The 15,569-nt window shown below is 41.3% G+C and overlaps 1 protein-coding gene across 3 annotated transcripts in view; it reads left to right on the top strand.

Annotated features, from left to right (window-relative positions):
• The first annotated feature begins 1,017 nt into the window (after positions 1-1,017).
• Positions 1,018-15,569, top strand: part of SPTLC2 (serine palmitoyltransferase long chain base subunit 2) — a 77,893-nt gene continuing 63,341 nt past the window's right edge. For all 3 annotated transcript variants that reach the window (XR_009486996.1, XR_009486995.1, XM_059850069.1), the window contains exons 1-2: positions 1,018-1,149; positions 11,948-12,142. Coding sequence is in view for 1 of the 3 variants with exons in the window: in XM_059850069.1 (XP_059706052.1) it covers positions 1,060-1,149; positions 11,948-12,142 (285 nt within the window). In the remaining 2 variants the exon portion in view is untranslated. The remainder of the gene's footprint in view (positions 1,150-11,947; positions 12,143-15,569) is intronic.

Below are 15,569 nucleotides of genomic sequence, written 5' to 3'. Positions count from 1 at the left end.
CTCCAGCTGCCGGGGGCGATACCGCTCAGCAGGGCGGTCAGGCTCACGCCAGTCTTCAGCCCAAGTGTAAATCCCACGGGATTAAGCTCTGCCCGAGGCTGGTCTGCAGGGTGCCCTGCAAAGGCCTTCGGTGTCCTACTGGACTCGTGCCTAGACACATCTCTCCCGAGCCGCGGCAAAGGCATTACAGTAACTAGGTCTGATCCCCAAAACGCTCTCTGGAGCTCTCACCCGGGGCTCTCCGTCGGATGATTTCATTAGGACACAGCCCAAGGCGTCCTGGGACAGCCCTCCACGTCTCGGAGGAACCGCTTCGTTCATCAGCTCCCTCAACACGAACCGGCGAGGGGCTGCCCGCCGCCTTACCCACCCCGGCCCTCTCCGCGCTCCAGCCACCAGCGTGCCCGAGCCAGGGCTGCCGGTTTCCCGGCAGGGATGGTGATGGCGGCAGCAGCACCAACCCGCGCCGCGTTGGCCCCAGCCCCCTGCCCAGGGCGGGCGGTAACGCGCTCATAGGCGCTCTGGAGCGGACCGAGGAGGGTGGAGCAGATCCCTTCAGCCCCGGGCCGGCCCCAGCGGCCCCGCTACCACCAGCGCCATGCGCCCCTTCCCTACGCGCGCCCGCCCATTGGCTGCGCCCCAGCCCCGCCCCACTCCCCCCTCCGCCATTGGGCGGACCCTGCTTCTCTCGCGCGCCCCTCCCTCAGCCTCGCGCTGTGGTTGGCTAGCTATTCCCCTCCCCTTCGCGCCCCGTCCTATCCCTGCCAAGTGATTGGGCAATGCTTACCCTCTGTCTCCGCCTCCCCACAGGCATTCTGCTTCGCGATTGGGGGAGCCCCTCCTTTCTCCTTGCTCCCCTCCCGCCCGGGCACCGCGCTGGCTCTCATTGGGCCCCGGCCGCCCACCTCGCACGCGCGTCGGCGCGTCCAGGCGGGACCCGTCCCCTCGCGTGACGCCCGCGCCGGCGATTGGGGCAGCGCGGGCCGCGCTTCCGGTGCGGCGCGGCGCGGCCCGGGCGGGCGGGGGCGGCGGCGGAGCGGGCGCGGCGGGGCCGGCGCGATGGAGCGGCCCGAGCGGCCCCGCGCCAACGGCTGCGGCGCCCACGGCGCGCTCCGCAATGGCTTCGTGCGCGGCCCGCCCGGCACCCAGGTAAGCGCGGGGAACGGGGGGCGCTGGGGCGGGTGGGGGGCGCGGCGGCGGGGTCCCGGAAGGCACCGCGGTGTGGCTGTGAGGGGTGTCGGCAGAACCCAGTGGTTTGTGTCGTCGGCCCTCCCCTGTGGAGAGAGGGCAGCGCCCGGAGGGTGAGCGCTCACCGCACTGGTGGCGGCATGGGAAATGACTGTCCTTCGGGTCACGGCTGTAACTTTACTGCAAGGCTTTTACTGGTGCCGCAGCTTTGAACTTACACCTCGCTGTAGCACAGTAAGTCCGTGGTTTAGGAGAAAAGGTTTTAGCAGTCCTTCACCGTGTTTCGTTGTTACAGGTGCGACGCGCGGGTCTGTGGGTACAAGTAGCCTTGAGCAGGGACTTCCCTCTAGAGCAGAGTTGGTGGTTGATGCAGCGCTTCCCATCTGGCTGTACTAACAGCCTGTGATGCAAGTGTGTATTTGTGCTTGCAGACTTCAGTTGTTTCTGTGCAAAACTCTCAAGTTTGGTGTTCTAGTGTAAAGAACGTAAAAGATTGTCATGAATTCAGCCTCAGCAGAAGGTTGTGTTTCCTTAAGCACCTCAATCTGCTTGAGAAAAGCCTACCTCTATCATCTCTCCTGATGCTTCTGTTTTTCAGTCCTCTGCTGTCCCTTCTATTTTTTCAGTGGGGGCTTGTGCACTCACTGTGTGAACTGGATTGAGAACTGATGCAGGGTATAACAAAACTTTTTTTTCCCTGAGTTATCTTTAACTGAGTATACTTACTGTATTCCTTTGACTGGATGGATGCTCATAGTCTTGCCCTGGCCCTTGGGAGATACAGCACCATACTGGAAGTGAACAAATGCGGGGAGGTACAGTACCTTCATTACCTTCGTTTGGCAGCAGTGTCAGCTTGTACTGGTTTGGGGAGCTGTGGCTTTGGTAGTCTTGCCTTGCAAACACCAAGCCCTGCTGGCTATAAAACCTTACATGTAAATCTTTATAATAAGACAAAGCGTGGTGCTGGAGAGTATTCTTCTGTGAGAGTTTTTCCCCACCCTGTGCTTTCTAAAGAGGAACGTCTGAATACAGTTATATTCTTCTACTTCAGAACAGAAAGTGAGGTAGGGAAGCATTTTCCTCAGGGGCTTTTTTACGTATGTATCAGGAAAATGGTGATGCAGCATGTGAATGGGAAAAAACGTAGATTTCGGACTGAGGAAGCTTTAAAAACCTTGCTGGTTTATGAGATGTTCTGTTCACTTAGTAGCTTGCACATGATAGTATGCTCAGATATGTTTTGGAGACCTGAGGCATTTGAGATAACTGTTTCTAAAATGGGTCAGGGATCACTGGAGAAGTGGTCATGAGAACTCTTACCAAAAATCCAAAGTGTAGCAGCAGTGTGAGATATAAGAGTGTAGGAAAGTTTTACATATTTCTGCCAGCTGTTTGCAGGTCAAACAGATTTGTAATTAGGAATATTACATTTTTTTCTCCATAATTTTATGTTTATGCTGACTTTCAAAGTGAGGGTCTGGAGGTTAGAACTGGACTGGAAGAAGCAGTTGTTTAGGGGAACGAATTATGTCCAGCTTTTTCAGACAGAATCCATGGTGGTAAGTTGCCAAAAGATGTTTGCTGATATATCACAGATTTGGCTACTTGATTGGTCTTTTGCCTTTTCAGTTTTGTTTTTTGTGCCTTTCTACAGAAGAAGGGAAACATGTGAATGCCCACTTTGTGTTGAATGTATTTGCTGTGTATGTATATACTACATACTTATCCCATATAGCACTGGAGAATCTGCAGCTGTAAGCAAGTACCAAAAAGGAGGCAGCTTGCACAAAAGAATGTGATTGTTACTTAGTAGGAAAAAAAAACACACAGAAAAGTAAGGATGAGGAAAAGAACTTTTTCAAGAAAGCCTTTAATGGGTTTTGTGTGAGAAATAAGAGGTAAAATGAGATCTAGCTGAAATGATGGGAAGAGGAGGGGAAAGGAAAACCGTCAGTTTAAAGAAATGTTGCAGTCATTGACAATTTATCTGGAAAACCATGGAGCTTCTGAGGGGAGAGCTCAGAGACACAGTAGTGCATTACCATGTTCCCCAATAGGGCTTGATAGTGCAGGAAAGCTTTACCCACTTTGAACTGTGTGAAAAAAGAGTCCTCTTCTACCTAGGATGTTTCTGCTCAGGTTATCTATGTAAGTTCGAGGGTTTTTTAATTCTTGATTTGTTTGTTTATGTTGTTCAGGTTTTTTTTTTTTTAAATAAAGCTTCCTTTTTTCTAAAAAAAAAATAAAGCTTAAATTCAAATGTGTCTTTATGATACTTCCTCCACTAAGGGTGGTATTTGTTATAGAGTAGGTTCTTTACTGTTACTCCAGCATGTACAGAAGAGAGTGAAATTGTTCACTTAATTTTCAAAGAGGTTGTATTTGTCTCCTTCTGAACTGCTAAACCTCTTTGGTAAGAGGAGGGGGGAAGCTTGCTGCCTACTAAAACTGTGCATTAACAGGCTCTGGCTACCTTGGAGATTAATGAAATATCATCAGTGACTGGGAAAGTGACCATTTGGAGTTAGAGTTTGAGCACAGTAAAAACATTCTGCTGAAGTACTAAGATAAATAACAGCTCTTTGCTTTCCTGAGGTATCTTGTGTTCAAATTACTTGGCTCCTGCTTGAAGTTAATCTGTTTAGGGATTGTTGCATTCACTGAATTTTAATCTCATTATGAACACCTTAATTAAAAGAGGTTGAAGAACCATATAGAAATTAAAAATTGTGGAATGTTGGAGAAAAGTGACTTTTTTTCTGATTGTATACAGTTAAGGGAGTTAATGGTTAGAAAGGATAGTAATTTATGGATGGACTTAAAATTGATTTAGAACTCTGGTGTAATACTGCAGTATATAAGATAAAAACCTGACATCTCAAAGGGTATTGTGATGTGAGGAGTTGAACATAGATAGGAGAAAGAGAGCAAATCTTAGTAAAAGAGATGTGAAGTTACCCCTTCAAGTTGTGCATGATTCTGCTTTTTATGCCTTTCTGCTGTTTTGGGGACAGTGTTGAGTTCAATATAAAAATAGTGCTTATGGCCTTATCAAGAAACTTGTGGGATTAATTAATGGGGAGAAATTGCTTTTTCTTTCTGTAATGCAATTTTAAACTGGAATGTATTTCTCCCTGGTAATGTTTTGCAAATGACTAATGGTTTTCCAATGCTGCATCTGAAAATAGTTTTCTTGCTTAGAATAGGGAGATTGGGACATCTTTAATGGGAGAAGATGCCTTTATTTTCCAAGATAATTTATTTGAATCCATCTATTATTGTGCTCCAAGTCAGTTAGATAGGAGCTGGAATTATATAAACAAATTTTAATTTCCCTGGTGTTTCTAGAAGGTTTTCAAACACCATCCTATAGCAACTTCCAGATAACATACATGCCTTTGTAAACAACGTCTTGTACTGCTTCCTCAGGAAGACAAGGAATAGTTTGGTTGAGAAAAGTGGGAGGACTGTGGGATTTGCATTCCTTTAAGACTGTTACAAGTCCTGAATTCTAACAGCTATTAAAATGCAAGCACAGATACTTCTTTCCTAGAAGTTTTAGTGTGGATATACAGAAAACAGTTTGTGTAGTCTTGTGATTTGTTTTTGCTCTTCTTAAATAGCACAAACTGCTTAAAGGTTCATCTTGTGGGATTGCTTCAGGATGCAGGGGAACAATGGCTTCATCCTGATTTCTAAGATGCTTTTGCTGGAATTCAGGTTAGTGTAGTTTCTTTTGGAGAGCACACTTAAGATGTCTGCAGCAGATACTGCAAGTTCTTCTTGCTACAAGTGGTTTAGTGGTAGCAGTGACGTGAATCACGTTTCAGATGAAAGCTAGGATAAGATAAATGTGTTAAATAACTACCATATCCACTGGTGTAAAAAGGAATTAGAGTCCAGAATTGCGAGCAGTTTTTTTTCACATCTGTGTGGAAATTTAAAATTTAAGTACTTCTGATGGAAAAAAAAAAAGATCCTGAGACTCTTAATCTCATTAACTTCTTGCAAATGGTGTCCAGTTTTGAGCTTCTCAGAAAGATGCTGACGTAACCACATTCATTTTGTGAATCCAGTAGAGGGTCCCCAAGAAATGAAGAGGCTGTGAGAGCTATGTCTGCTCAACGTTAGGAAGAGAGAAGGCTTAACTAGCTGGCTGCAGGATATAGAGAAAATAGGGCCAGACTCTTGGAAGTGTGTAGTAATAGTAGGAGAGGCAACATGTGTAATTTGGAGGAATAGGAAATTTTGATTGCAAATAAGGAAAATAATTTTTCCCAAAAGGGTGGTAAAATACTGGAAGAAATTGCCCAAAGAGGTTGTGGAATCTCCATCCATGAAGGAGTTCAAGAAGATGGTTGGACATGGCCCTTGGCAACCTGTTGTAATTAGCCCTGCTTTGAGTTGGGGCTTGGACACAATGGAGGCCCCTTCCAACCTTAGTTATTTCCATGGTTACAGAGGTGAACTCATGGACTGCAGGGGAGTTTGTCCAGGTTTGGACATTAGCATGTAATCCCCGAACCCCTGTAAAGATGTGTGCCTTAGGGCTTATAGCAGGTACTCTGAGGCTTTCATCAGACCTGAGGAGAGGAATTGCTACTTTCCAACTCTTGCTTGGTTTGATGATTGACTGTATTTCTTATGTCAATAACATAAAACTGAAGTGAGAAGAAAGTTGTGTGATCCAGAAAAGACTGCAATCTTGTTAATATATTGTACTTGACCAAACTCCTCTATTTTTGAAAAAGTGTACCTGTGCACAACAATCTTTTTCTAGTACCAAATTCAGTTATAAAAGCCTGTAAGCCTTTGTAGAAGGAACAGCTGCTCAGCATTTTCCCTGGCTAAATGAATATTTGAGGTCATCATATTAAATTAGTAGTTGTAGTGCCAGTGCTGTGCTTGTTGAGAATTTGTGTCTGTGCTGGTATGAAAAAAAATGCCCATGGTAGCTGCTGATATTATGGGCTTCTCTTAGATTTGAATATGAGCTACTGAGAAATTAGTTTGGGTGAAGTGTTAAAAGTCTATTGATTGTATTTGGATTGCCAATTTAAATTTAGCTGGTGATAAGCCTTAAATGCACTTAAGAAATTATTATAGATGTTTACAAGTTAATTTATTTTTACTATATTTATTTGAGTGATATGTTGTATTTTTCTGTCTTAATTGTACAACAAAAACAATGTTTTTTCTAAATTTCATGTGTTCAGTTTGTTGGGGTGACAAAAGCTTTATCTAGGTTATCTATTGACTTAAATTTCACTAGGTGGAACATAAAGCATTGGCCTGTCTTCAGTGAGGTTTCCAGTTTTTTGTTTTGCCATCATTAAGAAATTAATCCTAGAAAAAAAACTGGTTTTAATTCAAGAGTATAGTTCTGAAGAATACTTATAGTTGAGAAAGGATTGAAAAGTTTAGGAAGTAATGGGGTTTAATGTCTATAAAAATTAGAGCAGATTCTAAAATATGTCAGGAAATGCTTTCATAGGTATCTGAGAGACTGGAGATTGACTTGTTGGGGAAGCACTGCAGACCTGTTCTGTCTTTGGAAATATTTATTGTAAATCATATTTAGTATTCTGTGTGCCTGAAATCTACTGAACGTAATAGATAAAGTTACATGTAAGGTTTAAGGTAATTTAGGGTAAAGAATTTAAAAAAATTCTTTTAAATTAAAAATTTTAAAAAATTAATTATTTTCTTAAATTAAAAAATTTAAGAAAAGTTGTATATTCTCAGTAGTATTCAAATTGTCGCCTATATGTAGTAAGCAAAAGCTACCAAGTTTAATTGCATCCTTTACTTGCTAATGGGGGGCAGGGTAGAACCCAAGCCCAAACAACTTTTAAACATTATGAAGATTTACACTGTTTTTGTAGATGTGTTAAGTGCATCTTAAACAAGGACTGTCAAATTTGTTGTGACTAACTAATTGTAAATAAAAATATTTGATAATAGTTGTCAAGAAGAACAAATCTTTAATTAGAAATCTATTCTTAAAGTCTGTTTTATAAAACAAGTTTATCTCCTATGGGTTTTTTTTAAAGCTTTAAATGTGATTCAAACCAGTTAATTCTAACTTTGGCAGTAAACACTTTGTCTTTTTACCCATGCAACAGTCTGAATTGGAAGTCTAAGCAAAGCAGTGCAAGGAAAAGGGCTAGAGGTGACAGTAAAATTACCACAGTGTATCTAACATTTTAGAGCAGCTCCTTTCATGGAATTCTCACTGCTGTGATTTCTGTAGTGCTGATTTCTTTAATCCTTTGTGATGAATGTGGCCGCTTTTGCATACGGAGGCACACTCATGGATGTGGCCTTTCACAGTGTGTTTCTAAAAATAGAAGCAGCAAACCCGTTAATAAAATTTCTGCAGCATGTGTGGTATTTGGCAATGAGAAGCTACTAAATTTTAATAAGAATTTAGCAAAGTTTTATTCCAGCATAAATAATCTTTTTAATGTGTTTACATTAAGTCTGCTAGGTTTATCTGAATTTGTTCTTCCTGTCAGTATGAAATGAAATGGTCTCTTTAATACAGAGCACTGGTCCTTTCCCAGGGTAGCAGCAGTAAGCAGTTACCATATACTGCTCTTGTACTTGTGCAGCATGTATTGCACTTGTAGCATCTTCTCTCCCTAAAGTACATGCCTGCCATGCAAGGTGTGTACCCAGAGTCCTGTGGTAAATCCTGTGTGTTGTCCTCAGGAGCATCTGCGGATATTCCTGTGTTTGCACATGGCTTTTGTCTTCCCACTCACAAAGGATATAGAGAGCGTCCAAAGGGGGGCTACAGAGCTGGTGAAAGGATCTAGAAGGAAAGCTTTGTGAAGAGTCACTGAGGGCACTTGGTCTGTTCAGCCTGGGAAAGCAGAGGCTGAGGGCACACCTCATTGCAGTTACAGCATCATCACCAGGAGAAGAGGAGGGGCAGGCACTGATCTCTTGGTTCTAGTAATCAGTGACAGGACCCAAAGGAATGGCATGAAGGTGTTCTGGGGCAGGTTAAGGTAGGATATTAGGAAAATATTCTTTACCTAGGCACTGGAACAGTGACCCAGGGAAGTGGTCACAGCACCAAGCCTGACAGAGTTCAAGAAGCTCTTGGACAGCTCCCTCAAATGTGATGTGACTCTTGGAGTTGGACTCGATGGTCCTTGTCCATCTCAGGGTCCAACTCAGTACAGTCTGTGATTGTCATCAGACTCTCATGTGTTCTGCTTAGACCAGTGTAGCCCTTTCTAGCAGTAGCTGTTTGATACTGCTGCAGCTCAGTAACTGCTACAATTCTGTTTCATGTGGTTTGTTTTGCCAAGAGTTTGGCCCAACACAGGCATTACCTGTGGCTGGTTCTTTTCTGTCTTCTGTAACCAGCTGAGTTGTGCTCTCTGATTGTCCCGCAGCTGAGTTCCTTAATGTGATGGTGCCCTTCTGCATACATGTAATCTGCATAGTACAGAAAAGAGAGTTGTAGGTGAGCATACACATAATTTTTTTGATCCATGTGTTTAAGTGAACTCTGACTGTTCTTCATACTTGGATATGCTGTGTATTTTACTTCAAAGGTCATGGCCCACTTTACGATCATAAAGCTTGTTGAAATCATAAAAGTCCTAATCTTCCACGCCTTTTTTCTCCTCCCAATAAAAGGAAATTAGGCACTGAACTGTAGCCACCTTCTTTCTTGGTCTCTGGAACTGAAATTGCTGTTCTTATGCAGCAGCTTTGGAGCTTGCAGCATGTAAGCCTTCATTTGAAGGCTTATGTGTGGATTTGTAAGGCATTCTTGGAAAAACAAATAGGCTTGTATTTAATATGACTACAAATGTCTCTTCTGTAGTCAAATTCTAGAGATTTTTTTATGGTCATATGCTTCATGAAGAGTTTGTGGAATTGCATTCAGTCTTTAATTTTTTTGATTCAGCTAGGATAACACAAGCTTCTCAGCTGATATCACAGCTGACACGCAAATTTAAGGATGTATTAGCACACTGGTAGAAGAAAACTGAGAGGTGAAATTGATTGGAGTATGGGTTGGATCAATATAGGTATTCCTAAAAAGCCTTTCTTAGTGGAATGTTGGGATTGACCATATTGAATAGTTTTTTGAGTTTTAGCACTTGTTACAAGCACAGACACCTCTAAAGACCTGGAAAAAAATTGGTAAGTTTTTATTGTGATTAAGTTTGCATACAGATTTGGGTCTCTCAGGTTTTTTTTTTTCAGTAATTACTTTTTGGTGCTTGGTAACCTCAGATCCATTCTCTTAGGATGTAGTCTTTCATCTCTTCCAGATGAACTTCCAGTTACCTGGGAAAGACATTAGAAGCTTTGATGTGATCTCTAGTTATTCAATACTAGGTAATTTGTGAAGTAGTCACTACCAGTTTTCTGTCTGCTTATCCAGAAATCAGCTGCTGGTAGGCAGGCACAGGTGGCAGGTATGTAATGTGCCTGCTCCTGAACAGCTGCTCTTCACAGTCTGATCTGACAATGTGAGGATGCAAACTTCAACTTGTAATTCCCCAAGTTGTGAAACTGTGGTGTTTGGAGCTTCAATGTGTGATCTTTCTTCTATCTGGATGCAACAAAAGTCTACAGTTTTGTGTACAGGAGCCATAGTGATACAATTAAGCAATTTTGAGAGTAATAGAGAAAAGTGGCTCTCACGGTTTTTCCTTTGCAGTGTTGGCTCACTGATTCTGTGATTGTCATGGTGCTGCTGCCCCTCCTCTCTCTCCAAAAGCTGCTGCCTCTTGTTTGCTGAGCTCTATCGAATGACTTTGTGGAGCAGTGCTGTAAAGACTATTAAGGTCTAATGAATAACCTTCTGCAGACAATTATATTTCCAACATGGATCAGTTCAGTGTTGAAGGGATGCTGTGCTGATAATCAGATTTAGTTGTTTTAGTTTTGCTAGCTGGAGGCTGGTGCAGATGGCTCAAAGTGGGAGTGAGTGGGGCAGAGGCAGTTTCTTTGGCTGGTTTGTTCATGAAGTGAATGGTGTGTGAACCTTTGGCCTGCATTAAAGCCTGAAATTGCCAGCACTTGAGCTGCAATGTGGTAAGCAAGTGCTCCTACACTTGTGCCAAAGCCATGGTAAGTTTCTACCTTAAGCCACCACTGTATGTGACGTGTTTTTAAAATAATACTTCGGTATTAAACCTGGCCTCAAAGCACTGCAAGCTAGTTACCTGCATCTGTCTTTAAATACTGCTGCTAAAAGAGAAGTTCCTACTCTGTCTCTGCTATTTTGTTTCCATACATCGTCCTATTCTTAAGCCCCACAACTATTGTGTCCAAATCAAGGATTGGTTGTGCTTAAAACTCTGTCAGAGGAAGGGAAGAGGTAGAAATGACTATCAGGAGGGAAGGTGCTGTTGTTGTTTATACTTGGTGGCTGCAGAGCTATAGCATAATTGTATTGCTAAGAACAGCCCCTTGCTTCTGAGAATTTGCTTTCATGATATTAATGACAGACTTCAAATACAGACTTGCTCCAGCACCTGAAATGAGCAGGTATCACTTTCCAAATAATTCAGTGTCTGGTGATGCCAACAAGTATGTGTGCTGTAATGATTCATCAACTGTTGTAGAGGTTAGTATGATTCTACCTTACTTTCCCATATGATAATGAGTGACTTAGGTGAATAACTGGTTTTATTCTGTCTGCTGGCCCACACCCCTCAGGAATTATTTGCCATTGTCTTTTTTTGATGAATTTAGGTTCATCTCTTTCCTAGGTGTTGAGGTTTCTTTGATTAGTACATTTAAAGAAATACATTTATTAGTTTTATATATATTTGATACTGCACGAAGGGGATTTATGTCTGGTAGAGTGTTCTTTCATATGTAGCTATTCTATTATTGTGCAGCCATTCTGTAAATTAGCCATGCAGATATCTGTTGGATCTTATCGCTAGATTTCTGTTTTTGTTCATTGACTTATGAGATCTGATGTTTAACTTAACAATTTCAAAAAGTAGTCTAGTTAAAACCATGATCTTTTGCCCCAGTGTTAATATTGGGTGAGAATTTGACCTGTAGCTGTGAAGTTTTTCTGTAATAGTTGCAAATATTACATATTCTAGTAATTGTACTTGAGATATTACTTATACTCTGGATTTTATGCAGAAAGCCATTCTTTGTTCTGTATGCTGACATATATGCCGTGTTGAGACTCTATATACAATGACTTTTTTGTCTGTGGTGTCATGTCCGCCTCATGGATGAGAACAGTGTTTATGTCAGCATCTTTAGGCTAACAGCTACAGAGACACGTGGATTATAACTGTTTTGTTACACTAATATAGGCTTCCAAGTCTGAGAATATATTGTTTAGATCAGTAAACTGTCATGTGGTATTTTGTTTTTTCTGTAGTAACCCTGGGGCACATCACTGTTCTGTTACTTGTGCCCTCTTGGTAGAGGCAATTTTTTCATTTTGGTGTGCCTAGATGTAAGCAATGCTCTGTATGTAACTTTGCAAACTAAATAGTTTTAATGAGATGTTAGATCAAACTACCCTAGATTGGTAACTGTGACTTAGGTTATATCAGCAATTTGGCAACTTTATATATGGAGGCTGGCAGTGTTTATCAGTAATAGCTGAACTTAGCTGGATGCAGTATTTGCTGAGTGGTGGGGGATGCAGAGCTTGTAGATGACCTCGGGGCTGGGGACTCCTCTGAAATGTCTGCCTTTTTTTCAATTAATATCTCAACTGTCTCTCTTTAAATTTTCACTATAGATAAATCATATTGTGCACAATGGAGGATTATACAAAAGGCCTTTCAATGAAGCTTTTGAAGAAACACCAATGCTTGTTGCTGTGCTGACCTATGTAGGCTATGGTGTTCTCACTCTGTTTGGATATCTGCGAGATTTCATGCGGCAGTGGAAGATTGAAAAGTGTCAAAATGCAACAGAAAGAGAAGAACAGAAGGTAACCACTGGGAAATAATGTTCATGGGAAATGATGTGGCTGAAACTTGAGTGTTTCTTTGGGGAGAAGTGTTGTTCAAAGTTTTCTGCTGTTTTCCTTGTCTTCTGGATGCCCCAATTACTCTACAGGTAGTGCTGTGTCATAAAAAAATAATCTTTCGAGTTATTTTTCCTCAGAGTAGTTTCCTCATCTGTCTCAGTGCAAAGCTGCATCAACAGTTACATCAACATACTGAAAGATCCCCCAGCTGCAGAAGCAAGAGTTTGGGAAAGAGAGTCTGCATATTCCAGTATCAGTACTTAAAGAAAGGCTCTGGTTTTAGTTTCATACCAGTGGGAGGCTTTCTGATGCTGATCTGGTGGCTGAGTTTTGATTTAGAAATGTTATTAATTCTCTTTATCTGAAGCAGTTGCAAAGAGAAGCATGTGGGTCAGATCCACAGCACAAGCTATATTACTTGAAATTCTTTTGGAGTCCAGAACACAAGCAGGTTAGGTGATGAGTAATCTGAGGTACTGACTTGTGGCTCACTGATAGTGATTAGAAAGAATTAATTCATGTTATGACCTATTCACAAAAGCTTCTGTTACCAGGTGAAAAGTCTTGCCTGCTTCGGCAGTTACCTGGAATGGATAATTCTGATTTTCAGTACTTGTAAATTATTTTTAGAGATCTTTATTCCCCACAGGAGTTATTTGTTTTTAGGAAGCTACTGTGAACCGTGAAGTTCACAAGCTGTTTTCTTGCTAACTCTTAATATGACCCTTCTTAGAAGAGTGTGACTACCGGTGAGCTGTCTCCAAAGGTTTTACTCTTGCTGATTTGGGTTCTCTCAAACTGTTTTTCTCAACTGCTTTGGAGAGCCAGTGTGGCTTATAAAATGTTAAGCGAGTTCCTTTTCCAGTTGCTGGTCTCTGGTTCTCTGTGCAGCCACACAAGCAGTTGGCTGGCAGAAAGGACATCTCAGTAAGGAAAACAAATAATCAAGGGTGGCAGGGAGGAACTAAAAAAGGGAAGGCTCCTTTGGAGCCTTTTTTTGGAGACAGCACTGGAGTAAAGTGCCTGTCTTTTTACAGTAGATTAGCTAAGGACAAGTGCCTAAAATTACCTCACAGTAGCTTCTTTCTGTGAACATTGTGAGGTAGAATTAAGCAGATTCATAGTAGAGCACTAAATTCCAGAACAGAAGCATTGTTACAGGAGTTTAATGAGTAGAACGCATTTCATATTGGTTAAAAGTACAGGAGTTTAAATTTACACTACTGCCAAAACAGACTTCTGGAATATTAAAGTAAAAATCTTGGATCCCTTTTAACAGCTAAAATATCTGATTAAAAAATTCTGGCTAAATCTCAACTTGGAACTCGATGTGTTCATTGATGCCTTTTGAGCTACTTCGGTTTATGATTTGAGAACATGACACCCTTATATTTTTCTGTACACAAAGTGGAAGTTGATACAGCAGAGAACAGTCAAAACAGTTGCAGAAAACTACCAAGACATTAGAATAAAAGTTTAAATATTGGTATGTATTCATGGTGTTGAGGATTATAAAGGAGTAGCTGAAGTGTTGGTGCAGTTACTCTATACTCTAATTGTTACATTTCTGTTGCACGGTTGTTGTGAAAGGCTTGTTCTGTTATCACTGTGTAAGACCTGCTTACAGCAGCCCCTTTCTGTGCGAGCAGTCCTTGCTCTAACATCAGTGAGTGAAAAAAGGGGGCAGTAGGTCTAATTCAGTAACACGTTATTGATATTAGGCTCTCAGTAAAGATTGTCACAGAGGACCTTGAAGCACAGAGGTTGTTAGCAACAGGTTATCCTAGTCCTAAAACAAATGTAGCCTTGAATTTTTTTATAAATTAACTTGGCATTGCATCTTACCCTGAAAGAATTTAAACTATTTCAGTTTCTGTGTTGGTTACAGCTTCCATGAGGAGATGCACGTATTCTGATTTTGTTTTGTACATAGGATGTCTGTGGAAGGAGCTAATAAGAAGTGCCAGTGAATATGGTGTAAGAATGAAAAATAGGAAATCCTGTTTAAAGAAGTTTGGGTGTTGGAGAAATCTCAGCCTAGTGTACTTCCCCAAATCATGTCTCTAGCACTTAACTTTCAGTAGCTGCTTCTGATATCAGACAAACAGAAAAGCGATCACGTGAGGTCTAGAACATACAGTACTTATCCTCACCCTTTGCTGCTTTAAGCTTTGTTTGCTTGCAAATGAATTGATGAGAGCACGTTGCAGCACGTTTAGTGTGGGAGCCAGGGGTTATTTTGGTGCAGGAGGTGGAGGTGTGTGCTCAATTACTTGTTTTGCAATTATTTTCTCCAATATTTGAGTCTCTCTGCAGGATGACAGCCCAGTCACCTTTTGGTAAGGGAATGCGGGTACTAGTGTGTAGAAAAGGCTCAAAACTCACCTTTTTATTGTTACTAATATGTGTAAATCAGAGAACCCCTGTGATTACACTGGAGTACTTTCTGGCAGATTAGTGGGAATATTTCCTCCGTGTGGAAAGTAACATTTTTTATCACTGAAATTCTCAAGCGCCAACTAGGTTATTACGATTTTCTTAAGTATCAAGCAAAAGGATTAGCCTTACCTTTTTAAAAAAATTTGTAATTGCTAGGTAAAAAATTACAAAATTATGTAGTGTGAGGAAGTATTTTGTAAAGGGCTGAATGAACCTGCTCTGAAAATCATGGAATTGAAGTATGTGGCTTTTCTGTGGTGTGTTTCTGAAGGTGCTTACATTTAAAAGCATAATATAAACTTAGGTCCAAAATAGTATTAAAAACAAACACAAGGAAAACACTCAGTTTTTCTATGTTATGGAGGGCAGTTTATTTCAGTAGAGCAAATTCTTTCTTAAATTGTCACTTAATAGTATAATCTTACTCTGCATCATAACGAGAAAACTGCAAGTGGCCAAACAAATTTAAATAGAGCAGAATTTTGAACAGGGTTGAATTACAACTGCTTCTGATGGCAGGTAAATTCCTTGGAATTTATTAGAGCCATGCATTGATATGAATGATTCCAGGAAAACCTAATAATCACTCAGTGTTGAAATACAAAAGGGTGAAAAGGGGCAGACTTTGCTGGTACTGATTTCCAGGAAATAGTTTCATGGGTTTTGGCTTTGTTTAAAATATATCTAGCTGAGCTTTTCCTGGAAACCAGTGTTATGTAGCACATCCTCCCTGAAGCATTACTGGTCTGTTTTAGGCATGGGTAAATGGCAAGATTAACAATTCTCAATTACCCTGGAATCAATTTATGCATACCCAATTAATTGTGCTATCATAAAATATAGTAAATCTGCAAAATGCTTCCAGAATTTTACGGGCAGGATGAAAATCTCTTTAACCTTCCCTCCAGCCTGATTTGCCTGTTGATTACCTTCCATGTTTTGTGTTTGG

This window comes from Haemorhous mexicanus, chromosome 6 (genome assembly GCF_027477595.1).
Source record: "Haemorhous mexicanus isolate bHaeMex1 chromosome 6, bHaeMex1.pri, whole genome shotgun sequence".
In the NCBI taxonomy this organism is placed as follows: domain Eukaryota; kingdom Metazoa; phylum Chordata; class Aves; order Passeriformes; family Fringillidae; genus Haemorhous; species Haemorhous mexicanus.
Note: the sequence above shows the minus strand (reverse complement) of the source record. Positions and strands in the feature narration are given on the sequence as shown.